At 45.1% G+C, this 15,141-nt stretch overlaps 1 protein-coding gene across 2 annotated transcripts in view; it reads left to right on the forward strand.

The window, feature by feature from the left end:
* The window catches only part of NLN (neurolysin), a 93,697-nt gene extending 89,860 nt beyond the window's left edge, over positions 1-3,837 (forward strand). Inside the window, exon 13 of one of the 2 annotated variants that reach the window (XM_062212126.1) lies at positions 1,939-3,837. In XM_062212126.1, the coding sequence (XP_062068110.1) occupies positions 1,939-2,073 (135 nt within the window). In that variant the 3' untranslated portion in view covers positions 2,074-3,837. The remainder of the gene's footprint in view (positions 1-1,938) is intronic. The other variant, XM_062212127.1, reaches the window with a different exon arrangement.
* The last annotated feature ends 11,304 nt before the right edge of the window (positions 3,838-15,141 follow it).

A 15,141-nucleotide genomic window follows, 5' to 3' on the forward strand; every position in this document is an offset into this window, starting at 1 on the left:
AGCATTTGGCCCATCTTCTACTGCTTTTCTTAGGCCATTAGCAGGGAGTTGGATTGGAAGTAGAGCAGCTGGGGCTCAAACCAGCAACCCATATGGAATGCTGGCTTTAGTCTCTGTGCCAGAACTCTGGCCCCCAAAATTTTGATTTTATGGACCTGTAGAACGTTAAATCTAACTTGGTAGATTTCCTCCATGCTTTATTTCCTTAACAGTTTAGCCAGATGTATCTCTGACAGTTGGACCAAGCAGAACCTTGTTCATAAATCAGAAGTTAATTAGGGGGCCGGCGCCGTGGCTCAACAGGCTAATCCTCTGCCTAGCAGCGCCGGCACACCAAGTTCTAGTCCCAGTCGGGGCACGGGATTCTGTCCCGGCTGCCCCTCTTCCAGGCCAGCTCTCTGCTGTGGCCCGGGAGTGCAGTGGAGGATGGCCCAAGTGCTTGGGCCCTGCACCCACATGGGAGACCAGGATAAGCACTGGCTCCTGCCTTCGGAACAGCGCGGTGCGCCGGCTGCAGCGCGCCAGCTGCGGCGGCCATTGGAGGGTGAACCAACGGCACAAGGAAGACCTTTCTCTCTGTCTCTCTCTCTCACTGTCCACTCTGCCTGTCAAAAATTAAAAAAAAAAAAAAAAAGAAGAAGTTAATTAGGTCTCTGGCATTTCTCTAGTTCTTCTTGTACTCAAAAAAAAAAAAAGAGAGAGAGAGAGACTTCTCCTGTTGATCAAGTGACATAATAGATACGAACTGGAGTGGCACTCGGAACTATTTCATGTGTTTACTTGGAGTTGCATTTCACTGCCTTGTCTTGCTTCACTAAAAGGGTAGTGGAAGTTTTTGAATAATGCTGTTTCCTTTGAGTATATCTGCTTGTATGCTTATATAAATAAAAGCAGAGGAGGGGGGCGCTGTGGCACAGTGGGTTAATGCCCTGGCCTGAAGCGCCAGCATCCCATATGGGCGCCGGTTCTAGTCCCGGCCACTCCTCTTCTGATCCAGCTCTCTGCTGTGTCCTGGGAAAACAGTAGGGGATGGCCCAGGTCCTTGGGCCCCTGCACCCACATGGGAGACCCGGAAGAAGCTCCTGGCTCCTGGCTTCAGATCAGCACAGCTCTGGCCATTGCAGCCATCTGGGGAGCGAACCATCAGATGGAAGACCACTCTTCTCTCTGCCTCTCCTCCTCTCTCTGTGTAACTCTGACTTTCAAATAAATAAATACATCTTTGAAAAAAAAAAAAAAAAGCTAAGCAAGTTTGGAAAAAAAAAAAAAAAGCAGAGGAACTGTGATGAGTTTCATAGTTTCAGCTCCCTCCCTCCAAGTGAACTGACTGAGGTCCTCATTCCCTGCATGGCCCCTCCACCCAGGGTCTTTTTTTAATTATTATTTATATCAAGGGAACAGATTTCAAGTACGCACTCAGGGTGTTACAGTGTCCTCCGGCTCCCCGTCCCAAGTAATGAGTCTTTTGTGTTTTTTGTGAGCCCCTCCTAATAGCCAGTGGAGCCATTTGAGTGTAGCTGGGCTACCATTCCTGGGTACACAGGTACACCCCTACTTGTAGTGTTCTTGAACATATGCTTTGCTCACCCTTTTGGAATCACATTTGAGATGGAGTAGCAACAGGGATGGGCTCCACGTTCTATTCAGCCTCTCCACGCTATTCTGTTTGCTCGTGTTGTCAGCCCACTGGTGAGAGTCTAAGGAAGCCAGACAATGACAAAGAGCAGCGTGGAAGACCTGAGGTTTCAGCTCCACATCGCCTAATTACCAAAATAAGTAAATGAAGATGGCAGAGCTGTGGTGTAGGGAAAGAGACCATCCAGACAGGGGAAGCCGCCGTGCCTTTTTCCTCAGCCCTGCCCCTTTGTCTTTCGCATCCAGGGATTCGGGGGATTGCTGTGACCGTGAGTTATTAGGCATGATGTTTTATTTTATTAGGTTGGAATGAAATACAGAAACCTAATCCTGAGACCTGGGGGATCTCTGGACGGCATGGACATGCTCCAAAATTTCTTGCAACGTGAGCCAAACCAGAAAGCGTTCCTAATGAGCCGGGGCCTGCAGGCTCCCTGAGCGGCGGACCTTTGGTCGCGGTCCCTGTCTGGAGGACAAGCCGGCGTCGCCATGTGTCACTGGCCTGGAAGCTGAAGGGAGTTTTGCAAATGAAAATTTAGATTTCTATTGACTTCCTTTTGCTTTTTAATTTTACAAATTATCCAGATGTAAATGGAATTATAAATACTGTGACCTAAGAAAAGACCCACTGGCAAATAATTGTACTATAAAATTTCATAAAAATGGATTTGATTTCTTTTTATAAAAGTTTCATATGAATATAATTTGATTTTTTACTATTATGATCTAGATAATATAATGTAAGAGGGCTAAGAATTTTGAAATTGAATCACATACATGCTATAATTTGATCCTTCTTCTATCTTGAAGTTTTGTACTTGGGATTTCTGGACCCATAAATGAATCATCACATTCCTGTGGCCAATGTTTCCTTGGAACCCTGCATCAGCTTTGATCCTGTGTCTCACAGTGAGGGGTGACCTCTTTGCCTACATACCTCAAGGCCAAGGCAATGTGCCTCAGTAAAGACTGCAGGCTTTCTACCACACTTCAGTTATAGTCCTCCGTCTGGGTTTGTCTTCACTTTATAAAGTCCAATTGGAGAGTCTGAAAGCCTTTGAAGCTATAACTGCACTTCCCTGATGTCTATCACAGGCTTTGATGGCTTGTGTTAGAGGATTTTGTGTCTTGTGTTAGGGTCTCATTTCCGTTACAGCATGCCGTGCTGTGAGTATCTGGGATTATTTGCCACTCAGAACACCCTGCCAGTCCAAGCATACCTTTCCATCCCCATGTTTCTCAGGAGCAGCAAGGACTCTGCCCGCTTTCCTCACCACTTGCCTAGAGTGGCAGGTGCACACGGCACAAGTGGCTATTTCAAGTGCCACAGGGAGAGAGCCATGGGGAGGTGGAGCAAGAAGAGTTCAGGAACTCCAAAAAGAAGCATTCAAGGACAGCAGCTCCAGATGTTAGGTGCAGCCTTCAACCCCGCCACTCAGGGCAGGAGGCCTCGGCCCCCTGTTCTGTCTGCTGAGCCCTTGGGTCTGTCTTTTACTGTGGCCTTTTTCTTTAGGAATCTACTCAATGAGGAAACCAAGCTGGAGAAGTTTAAAAAAATAAATATAAAAGTAGACTTTGAACAAATGCTGCATGGGTGTTGAAGTTACTTCCCACTGCATACCTGAGCTATGACTTTGCTGGCCAGGGACAGAATTAGAACCTTTCTATAGTCTAGTTCGAATGGACTTTGTGCTAAATGAAAAATTTATTATGTTGCATAATAAAAGAATAGACAACAGGGAAATCAAGAGCCATAGCAACACAGAATGAAATGCTAAGATTATTAGTGCCAAGCAAATACCTTCAACATCCACATGAAATGCCACACTGTGAGACAATTTGCCTGGCCCCTCCTCACCCCACACCACCTCCTGTGGTCCCCAAAGCTGTTTTTGTGGTCTCAGCAACCTGGAAATCTGTTTATTTATCTGTTTTCCCCTAGACTCTTCTGTTTTCTACTTTCGGATTAAAAAAAAAAAAAAACTCTCTTCAGCTATTTCTACTGCCCAATGTGTCTTTTTAACAATAACTTTACCATTTTAAACCTTAATGTCTTTCACATGGAAAAACTAATAATGATTTGTGTGGAAAAGGCTACAGACAATAAAGTTGTATTATTACCATGAATTCACATTTCTTTCATATTTTCATGTTAAAATTCAAATGCATGAGAAAATAAAAGGACCATGGTATGTGTGTGTGTGTGTGTGTGTATGTAAGAGAGAGAATTTTCATCCCCTGGTTCACTCCCCAAATCGCCATGACAGCCTGGTCTGGACCAGGCCAAATCCAGGATCCAGAAGCTCCATCCTGGTCTCCTACATGGGAGGCAGGAACCTAAGCACTTGTACTATCCTCCGCTGTTTCCGCAGGCGTATCAGCAAGGAGCTTGATGGGAAGGGGAGAAGCTGGGACCCTAACCAGCACTCCACTACGGGGTGCCAGTGTCACAAGCAGTGACTTAACCCACTGTACCACAGTGCTGGTGTTTCATTTAGGGTCTATTTCCAGTATTTAGAATTTACCAAAGTGCAACAATAAAAAGCAAGTACTTGCACACAAAAACAATTCACTAGCATGATCAGTGACTCACTTTTAAAAGCCTTTTTGAGCATGGCCATCTGCTTGTTTTTCCCTGGGAGTCGCTGAGTCACTCTGAAGGGTAGATAAGTATAAGAATGGTAACTGGGGGGCCAGCACTGGCACAGCAGGTTAAAGCATTCCATATGGTCACCAGTTCGAGTCCCGGCTGCTCCACTTCAACCCAGCTCTCTGCTATGGCCTGGGAAAGCAGTAGAAGATGGCCCAAGTCCTTGGACCCTTGCACCCACATGGGAGACCCAGAAGAAGCTCCTGGCTTGGGATCAGCTCAGCTTTGGCCATTGCGGTCATTTGGGGAGTGAACCAGCAGATGGAAGACCTCTCTCTCTCCATCTCTCTCTGGCTCTATCTTGCTTTGTAACTCTGTCTTTCAAATAAATAAAATAAATATTTTTTTAAAAAAAGAATGGTAACTGAGCAAACTTAAACCTGAGGTATATGTACTAAGCACATTTAATACAGTCTGAGAGATGTAGGCCTGTTTCAGGCTCTTTTTTTCAGATACAGTTCATTGCTAAGGTGAAGTTCTTAAACATCTTGTGTTAATGTATAGTAGGTATGATTCCTAAAGGATTAAGCTTCAGAGGAGAGAAGGAGAAGTCCTGATTTTGTGCCCCCTGATATGAATTTTCTCTAGTAGAAATGTTGCATGATGTATAAACAACTAAAAATTTCCCTGAGCTACTTACACCAAGATGTGATGACAGAGGGACATCTTTAGCTCTTACATGATGGCTGCAGAAAAAGAAAAAAAAAGATTTGTTCCTGACAGTTCTGCAGATCCTACCCTCAAGGTACTGAAAGAGTCACTTCTTGCTAAGGGCATTCTTGCTTGCAGCCAGCCTGCCAGCCACTGGAAGCAAGCCTTGTGGTGTCTTTTTATAGGGGCCCTAATCCCATCCTTAGGACTCCACCCTATAAATCTAATGACTTCCCACAGGCCTGACCTGATACCATCACAGTGAGGGTTAAAGAAAGCTTCAACATAGGAATTTTGGGAAGACATAAACATCCAGCTCATAAAAAAGACTAATCCCTCAAATTGGGTTTAAACATAGTTAGCTGAGCTCCTAAGAATGTTAGAAGAGAAACCCTATCTCATCTGAGTAGGTCCAGAGATCATGGCTTCTTTCTCCTCCGACACAACATTATTACAGGTAAGAATCAAACCGGATAACCCCTTGAAATTGAATATGCCTTTTCTTACAAGTGCTTGGTGAGAATAAAATCGAGAAGAGTGTATATACACTTTCATTTTCTTTAAATGACCATCAATGTGGTGTTTATTTTTTTATTCATCTTTAGTAGGAACATTTCCGCTAGAATGAGAGGGCTGGTGCTGTGGCATAGGTAAAGCCTCTCTCTTCCCACTGTGCAGAGAGAGAGAGAGAGGTCTTCCATCTGCTGGTTCACTCCCCAGATGGTCGTAACAGCCTGAGCTGCTTTGATCTGAAGCCAGGAGCCAGGAGCTTCTTCCAGGTCTCCCGCGGGGGTGCAGGGGCCCAAGCACTTGGGCCATCTTCAACTGCTTTCCCAGGCCATAGCAGAGAGCGGAATCAGAAGTGGAGCAGCCGGGACTCAAACCGGTGCTGATATGGGATGCCGGTGCTACCGGCAGCAGCTTCACCTGCTGTGCCACAGCTCTGGCCCTGTGCCTCTACATCTGTGTGCACAGCTGTCTTCATCATACGTACACACACAAATTTTAATCAAACACCCAGGTTTATCATGCATGCACCCAGCATATTGTAACCTCCTTCAGTCATTTTATTTTTGTCTTTCACAATCCTTGGTTATTAAAGAACAGTTTATTAGGATTTGTTAAATATATCCTCTTTAAAATCACTATTTTACTATGAACATGCCCTTTCTTTCAATAATTGAAAAATGCCTTATTTGAATGTGAATCTAAAGCAATATGGATAAATTTGACATATGTACAGATTGCTGCATGGTGTACGGGAAATTTCTACATGAAACAAACATGGTTTTGTTGGAAAAAAAAAAGGGGGGGGGGGACGTTTCTGAAGATCCCTTCACTTGTCTCTGGATTGTGTATTCCAAACATAAAGAATTTCTTAATCCAGAAGCCCTGACTTCCTTGTGGATCTAGAGAACGGCAGATATCCCATGACTACCATGAAATTATTTGAAAATTTTTGCGTGCTTAGATACGTGCATTTTTATGGAGAAAGGCTCCTTAACAATCAGGAAAAATAAGAACTACTGTCTTAGACAATTGTTTTCGAACTTTTGGTTTTGAATCCAATTCAAAGACTGTAAAGTTCTTGTTATGGACCAGGCACTGTGCTTGGCCGTGGATATAGAAAAATGACAACCCTAAAGTGGAGCTGTTCATTGTGTGCTAGAGAAGCCAGGTAAACTCCTGACACACGCAGATAAGTCACAGTGGGAAGGAATGCATGGAGAACCTTCTGGTGCTTTCCCCCCAGACCTGGTTGACTCCACTGTGCAATTAGACCATTGTGCCACAAAATTGTATATGCTTACCATGCCACCCACCACCAACAGGCTTTTGTTTTTAACAAAATGATTGCTTTTCTCTTTTTATCATTTTAGGAGTAGGACTAAATATGTTCTTCCATCTCTGTTATATCCAAGAATTTCTTAGACCCTATAGTTAAAAGACTCACAAGTAAAAAATGAAAATGTTCACTTTCACCACTTTTTGTGAATAAATTATTATAAATGATTTTAAAGGCCAGCAGAGGAATGATGTAGAACCCCACTTGACCTGATAAGCATGTTATACCCAAAAGACATTGGTATAGAGTTTATTAAAAAAAAAAAAAAGCCAGAAAATAGGGTAAAATGACCATTGAGTTGTTTGGTAATGATGCAGAATTAGTTAATATTCTTCACTTCCTTCTCTCATTGGTGTTAATAATTTCCATTTCTGTTAATCAGAGCCATAAGAACGGGGACATTGTGATACAGAGGGCTAAGCCGCCACTTGAGACACTACATTGTGTGTCTGAGTGCCTGGGATCCAGTCCCAGCTGCGCCTCTGACCCAGCTCCCTGCTCTGCACCTGGGAGGCAGCAGAGGACGACTGATGTGCTTGGGTCCCTGCCACCCACATGGGAGCCTCAGATGGAGTTCCTGGCTCTGGCTTCAGCCTGGCCCAGCCCTGGCTACTGTGCGCATTTGCAGAGTGAACCAGTGGATGGAAGATCCGATCTCTTTTCTCTGTGTCTTTTCCTCTCTCTGTGTCACTCTGCCTTTAAAATAAGTAAATCATACAGAGATAGAAATGAATTAAGCAGATCCATGAAAGACTTAAACTTCAGACTTCCAAGGTTCATGAGAGGACTTAAACTCATACTTCATTTCCTTTAATTTATTTAAGTAATCATATGTTTTGCAGAGCTCATTTTTGTCTACCTAACTTATTTTATTGTATTTTACTTATTTGTGTAATTATTTAATTTTTGATGAGCTAATACATACAAATATCAAACAACTCAAAGGGTATAAAGAAGGGAGATGGTGGGGACCAGCACAGTGGCACAGCAGGTTGAGCCACTGCTTGCTATGCTATAGCCCATATCAGAGTGCTGGTTCAAGTCCCAGCTACTCTGCTTTTGATCCAGCTTCCTGCTAATGTACATGGGGAGATAGTAGAGGATGGCTATTTTGGGCCCCTGCCACCCATGTGGGAGATCAGGATGGAGGACCTGGAGTTCCTAGCTTTTGCAGCCATCTTGAAAGTAAACCAGTGGATGGAAGACTTGTCTTTGTCTCTGTCTCTCCCTTTCTGTTGCTGCCATTAAAATAAATAAGGGAAGGGGCTGGCACTGTTGCATAGCAGGTAAGGCCACTGCCTGCAGTGCCGGCATTCCATATGGACGCTGGTTTGAGTCCTGGCTGCTCCGCTTCCGATCCAGCTCTCTGCTATGGCCTGGGAAAGCAGTGGAAGATGGCCCAAGTCTTGGGCCCCTGAACCCGTGTGGAAGAGTGGGGGAGTGAACCAGCAGATGGAAGTCCTCTCTCTCAGCCTCTCCTTCTCTCTCTGTGTAATTCTTTCAAATAAAATAAATACATCTTTTTTAAAAAAAATAAATAAGAAGGCAAAGAAGGAAGGAAAGGAGGGAGAGAGGGATTAAAAAAAGGGGGGGGAGGCCGGCGCTGTGGCTCAACAGGCTAATCCTCCGCCTTGCGGCGCCGGCACACCGGGTTCTAGTCCCGGTCGGGGCACCGATCCTGTCCCGGTTGCCCCTCTTCCAGGCCAGCTCTCTGCTGTGGCCAGGGAGTGCAGTGGAGGATGGCCCAAGTGTTTGGGCTCTGCACTCCATGGGAGACCAGGATAAGCACCTGGCTCCTGCCATCGGAACAGCGCGGTGCGCCGGCCGCAGCGCGCTACCGCGGCGGCCATTGGAGGGTGAACCAACGGCAAAAAGGAAGACCTTTCTCTCTGTCTCTCTCTCTCTCACTGTCCACTCTGCCTGTCAAAAAAAAAAAAAAAAAAAAAAAGGGGGGGGGGGAAGGGAGGGAGAGAGAGAAGAAAGAAAAGGAAGGAGGGAAGGAAAGGGAGGGAGGAAGGAAGGAAGAGAAAGAAAAAAAAGAGAGAAGGCAGGATTGCAGGCAGAAAGGAAGGAAGGGAGGAGATAGTAAAAAGTTAAGTCCTCTCCCACCCTGCCTCATAGGTACCCAATTCCCCTGCAAACAGGCGTCCTGTATGTATGTATGTATGTATGTATTCCTGCATATATAACCCTTTCAGAGATATTTTACATGTATTCAAAAATCTTTCTCAACACTCCTCCACCTGCAGTGTCTTACCCACGGTGTGCTAGACCTTTTTTTTTTTTTTTTTTTAAAGGAAGGAAGTTGGGACCAACATCGTGGCACAGTGGGTTAACCCACCACCAGCATTGCCAGCACCCCATATGAGCAAAGGTCTGAGCCCAGGCTGCTCCACTTCCTTTTTTTTTTTAATTTAAATTTATTTATTTATTTGAAAGAGTTACATAGAGAGAAGAGAGGCAGAGAGAGAGAGAGAGAGAGGTCTTCCATCCGATGGTTCACTCCCCAGATGGCCGCAATGGCCGAAGCTGTGCCAATCCAAAGCCAGGAGCCAGGAGCTTCTTCCAGGTCTCAAACGTGGGTGCAGGGGCCCAAAACTTGGGCCATCTTCTACTGCTTTCCCAAGCCATAGTGTAGAGCTGGATTGGAAGAGGAGCAGCCGGGACTAGAACCAGTGCCCACATGGGATGCCGTAGTTTCAGGCCAGGGCATTAACCCCGCTGTGCCACAGCGCCGGCTCTAGGCCTTCTTTATCAGTAATCAGTATTTGGAGGTTTGCTGCATGTTCATTAATGATGGCCTGGTATTCTGCGGTATAAATATATAGTAATTTATTTGATCAATCCCCTATTGTTGGATATTTCAGTTGTTTCCACTCTTGGAAACTTACAAACCATGCCACCAAGATTATCCTTATAAATATGTCATGTTTATCTGCCAACTAAACTCTAAAAAGTAATTCCTGGTTCGTAGGATAGCAGCATTTTAAATGCTGACAGATGTTGTCAAATCAGAGCCACAGTTCTTACTGTTTACCACAATTGTTTAATGCTAAAGAGAATGAGGGAGAATGGTGATTAGCAAATACAGCAAAAGAATCTGGTGTGATATTTACATTGCTTCCTTTTCCCATGGAGGATGAGCACCAGAGCTGGCTTTTTTTCAAAGTGGTGGGAGTGATTCCAGACAGGAATTTTCGTTCTCTTTTAATAATGGCATAGGTTCTCAGAGGAATGTAAGACTTCACCCCAGAACAAAGCCGTCATCAGTCCCTTTGTGTTCCGGGCAAAGTGGGGAAAAGCAAAAGACCCGTTTTGTCATCCCTGTCCTCCATCAAATGCCTCTCTATGGTCTTAAATGTTTGTGTGACTGACAAGTGGGACTTCTGTTGTAATTCACAATGCAATCACTGTTCTGAACACGCACATGGCCCACTCTGTCTCAGCCCCAATTATAAAATCTTCAGCCAGAGGTCATTATCCCCTGTTTTGTTCGGTCAGCAACACAGTTAGCCAGTGAATTTCCATCTGGGATCAGGTGGTGCGAAAGAAATTCCTCACACTTAATCTAGCAAGCCCTTTACGAGGGTACTTCAAAACATTCACAGGCAAATGAGTTAAGAGATAATGCATGTATACCATGAACTTGTCGAAGACTTCTGGTACACCTCAGTACATTTCCTCTTCCTGTGGCGGGGTGGGTGGTGGGGGATGGGTCCTGATCAGTCTGCAGTTATTTGGGAAGGTGACCCAACTTTGCAATTCCTTTTCCTAATCCCTTCTTAGTGAAGAAGTAGCTTAATCGTGTCCTTAAACGAAGACAGAAGCTCTAAATTCTCACAACTTCATCCTTCTGTTTCACTGTTTTCATGGCACTGATGCATAGAAAAACTACATCCTGTGGTCTAACCAACCACGTGGAGCACCTTCTTCCCCTCCTCCCCTTCCTTCCTTCCATCTTCCTTTCTCCCAAAAGTCTCATTAAGTGAATGGAAGACTCTGAGCAAATACCACCAGCTCCCAGCAGGCACACAACAGAAGTCTGAGCAGACAATGTGAGTGAGGCCATGGACAATGCAACTTCCTGCTTTCTAATTAGGGAATCAGAACTCGAAGGACTGTTCTACACAACACCCCAGATTTCAGTCGTAGGCCATTGACTTAAGACCTGCAGGCTAATGAGAATATTGGAAGAATCAGCATAGTAGTAAATTATGTACAACCACTCCTAAAAGTAAAAATTTTAATTTAATATTATTTATTTGAGAGGCAAGAAAGGGAGAGAGACAGACACACAGAGAGAGCTCCAGTTCACTCCCCAAACTCCAGAAACTAGCAGGCCAAGCTAGGAGCTGGAAACCCAAGCCAAGTCTTCCATGAGGGAGGCAGGGTCCCAGCTACTTGAGGCATCACTACTGCCTCCTAGGGTGCATTTTAGCAGGAAGCTGCAATTGGAGTGGAGGGGACTCAAACCCTGGCACTCGTATGGGATGAAGGTATCTCAACTGCCACAACACTCTGCCTCCAAAGCTGCTTAAAAATATCTGTTACAGAATACAAAAGAGGCCTCAAAGATTTGGCTTCACTCATACTTCATCATACAAGTTTTTGGTTTTTTTTTTTTTAAGATTTATTTATTTGTTTGAAAGGCAGAGTTACAGAGAGGCAAAGAGAGAGAAAGAGAGACAGAGGTCTTCCATCCAGTGGTTCACTCCTCAAATGGCTGCAATGGCCGGAGCTATGTTGATCCAAAGCCAGGAACCTGGAGCTTCTTCCAAGGCTTGGGTCATCTTCTGCTGCTTTTCCAGGCCACAGCAGAGAGCTGGATCAAAAGTGTAGCATCCAGGCCGGCGCTGTGGCTTAACAGGCTAATCCTCCGCCTTGTGGCACTGGCACACCAGGTTCTAGTCCCGGTTGGGGCGCCGGATTCTATCCCGGTTGCCCCTCTTCCAGGCCAGCTCTCTGCTGTGGCCCGGGAGTGCAGTGGAGGATGGCCCAAGTGCTTGGGCCCTGTACCCCATGGGAGACCAGGAGAAGCACCTGGCTACTGCCATCGGATCAGCGAGATGCGCCGGCCGCAGCGGCCATTGGAGGGTGAACCAGCGGCAAAAAGGAAGACCTTTCTCTCTCTCTCTCTCTCTCTCTCTCTCTCACTATCCACTCTGCCTGTCAAAAAAAAAAAGAAAAGAAAGAAAGTGTGGCATGCAGGACTTGAACAGGCTCCCATAAGGGATGCCTGCACTGCAGGCGGCAGCCTTACCCACTACACCACAGCGCTGGCCCCCATCAAACAAGTTTTAAAGATTGTGAATTTCTTCTAAGCAAGCCAGATTGCTACCTAGATAGCAAGTTCAGTAGATGGCTTTTATCTATGGAAGTTCAAGTTGAGATTGGTGAGGGGAGCTAGTTAAAGCCAAATTGTTTTATAAAGGCAGTGTGTATTTGTGTTAATGACCAGGAAGCCAGAATTACTTCCTCTGTCTAGCTGCTGAGCTTCTCAAAACTCTATCAGAACTCAGCAGGGAGACCTAAGTCCAGCGAGTTACTGTTTGCTGCAGTGCCGGTAGACAAGATGTCAGCACTCCTGCTACATTCCTCTGGGATAACAGCAATGGAGTCATTACATTAGACAGTGAGTCGTGTGCCCAGGATACACTGCTCTCACTCTGGGCACCCTGAATCCCAGGTGTCGGGTCACTGATCTGGCCGTAGTTCTAGTATCAAGGAGAGCGTGAGAGGGGAGAGCCACCCAAGGAATGTTGAGGTTGTATGGTGGCTCAGCCTGCAATAATGGTGTGGAGGCTGAAGTGTGAATGTGCCTATCACAAGATAAACACTAGGGTGCCCGGTGTGGGTGTGGGGGGGCAGTGTTAGAGCCAAGAACTGGATAACAGGCAAATGCTGGCTATGAACAAGGGCAATAGCTGGAATTTAATTGTGAACCTCACATGCAAGAGAGGAAAGCATTCAGTTTAAAGATCTGATTGATATTTAATTACAGATGAGTAAGGAAAGTTTTATTATTCAAAAGTAGATGTTTAACCACTTCCAAAGAATCTTCATGACTTAACAATGAATTATAATAAAAGTCTGATTTAGAAGAAAACTAAAAACTTGCCTCTCACGTATAAAAAGTTGTGTAGTCATGTTTATATGGAACATGGCCAAAGTTGACCTTTACTAGGTGTGCCAGAAAAATCTTACTGTCGTCTGGAGACATAAGAGAAAGAAGTAGAAGGAGCTATTTGACAGAATTGGCCCATATGTAACTTTCCTTTATTTACTTGAAAGGCAGTTACAGAGAAAGAGGGAGAGAGCGTGAGAGAGATCCTTCATTCCCTGGTTCATTCTCCAAATGGCCACAACAGCTGGGGCTGGACCAAGCCAAAAGCAAGAGGCCTTAACTCCATCCGGGTCTCCCCTGTAGGTTGGGGCCCAAGTACTTGGGCCATCCTCTGCTGCTTTCCACAGGTGCATTAGCAGCGAACTGGATCATAAGTGAAGCAGACTGGAGCTCATATGGGATGCCGGCATTGCAGGTGGCAGCTTAGCCTGCTGTGTCACAATGCTGACAACCAGGCTCAGTGAGTTAAACTGCCACTTGTGACACCATCATCTCTTATCAGCCACTTTAAGTTCCAGCTGCTCCACTTCTGATTCCCCTCCCTGGGAATGTGCCGTGGAAGTTAACAGATGATGGCGTAAACACTTAGGCCCCTGTCACCCATGTGGGAGACCTAGATGGAGTTCTTGGCTCCTTGCTTCAGCTTGGCCCAGCCTTGGTTGTTTTGTATATTTGGAGAGTGAACCTAGAGACAGAAGATCTCTCTCTCTCATTTTCTCTCTCTGCCTTTTAAACAAACATACAAACAAGTCTTTAACAAAAATTATCAAAAGGACAAGTTGTGTGACCTATAACCGACATAAATAATTTTCCCCAATTAGAAATTCTCCTTAAATCTTGGAAATTATCATTTTATCATGTCTGTTATCTTGAATATTTCTTTGTGCCCCACAAAGCTAACCCTCTACTTCCACCCACTTACACATATTCTTACTTATATCAAATTCTTTCAGCAAAGAAAATACACTTTCAAGTTTAGTGTTGCATTTGATGCCAAAACACATTAGAGGTAAGTGTGGAAAGCGAAGAAATGAGGATTCCTCTCCCATCTGGACTTTGCAAAGCAAATGACAAGAGAAGATAGTGCTGTTTCAGCATGCATTTTATTTCTGCCTGTTTCTCTCTCTGTCTGCTCAGGATAAAATGTTCCCCTTGTCTTCAGCCAAAATGGAAATATGATCTCGTGTTTGGTTTTTGTGTTGCCTTCTGCATTTGCTAGGTCAATGGGGTGTAAATTTTGGTTCGTCCGCTAAATCCAGGGCCAGTCCTCGGAGAGCTTGCCGTAAGTGTATCCCAGGGCTGCTGAACCCCATAGGTAGACACTGTGTAAAAACAGAGCAGCATTCCAAGACTGCAAGTGCCCTCCATCATCCAGCAACACCAGCTTTGCACTTCAAGTGGAAGTCCAAGGATTCTACCAGAGAGGGATGCCCAATACTAATTAAACTAAAGAATTAGCCATGCTACATCTAAATTTTCTGATTTTTTTTTTTTTTTTTTTTGTGAGAAGAAAGGGAGATATGGTCCATTCCGTATACAAAAATGCAAAAATTCTGGTCACATTAAATACTTATCAAGTGATCAAGAAATTATCAAGAGAAAGTTACCTTGTCTCAGATAATAATTTGGAAAGAAAATAAATGTCCGTATATGTGTAGTTCTTTTTTTTTTTTTTTTTAATTTGACAGGTAGAGTTATAGACAGTGAGGGAGGGAGAGAGACAGAGAGAAAGATCTTCCTTCTGTTGGTTCACTCCCCAAATGGCCGCCTCAGCCGGCGTTGTGCCAATCCGAAGCCAGGAGCCAGGTGCTTCCTCCTGGTCTCCCATGCGGGTGCAGAGCCCAAGCACTTGGGCCATCCTCCACTGCCTTCCCAGGCCACAGCAGAGAGCTGGACTGGAAGAGGAGCAACTGGGACTAGAACCCGGTTCCCGTGTGGGATGCCGGCGCCACAGGCGGAGGATTAACCAAGTGAGCCTTGGCGCCGGCCCCTGTGTATAGTTCTTTTGCTGTCATTTCTCTATGTCCAACCTGTAATAAAAGATATTTCAAAGAAAAACAGGCAGATAGACCTCCTATCCACTGGTTCACGCCCCAAAAGCCCACAACCACCAGGGCTGGGCCAGGCTGAAGCTGTAAGCCAGGAACTCAGTGCAGGCCTCCCACATTGGGGAACAGAAATCGAACTACTTCAGCCATCCCCAGCCCCTCCCAGAATCTGCATTAACCCAGATAC

This window comes from Lepus europaeus, chromosome 15 (genome assembly GCF_033115175.1).
Source record: "Lepus europaeus isolate LE1 chromosome 15, mLepTim1.pri, whole genome shotgun sequence".
Lineage (NCBI taxonomy): Eukaryota > Metazoa > Chordata > Mammalia > Lagomorpha > Leporidae > Lepus > Lepus europaeus.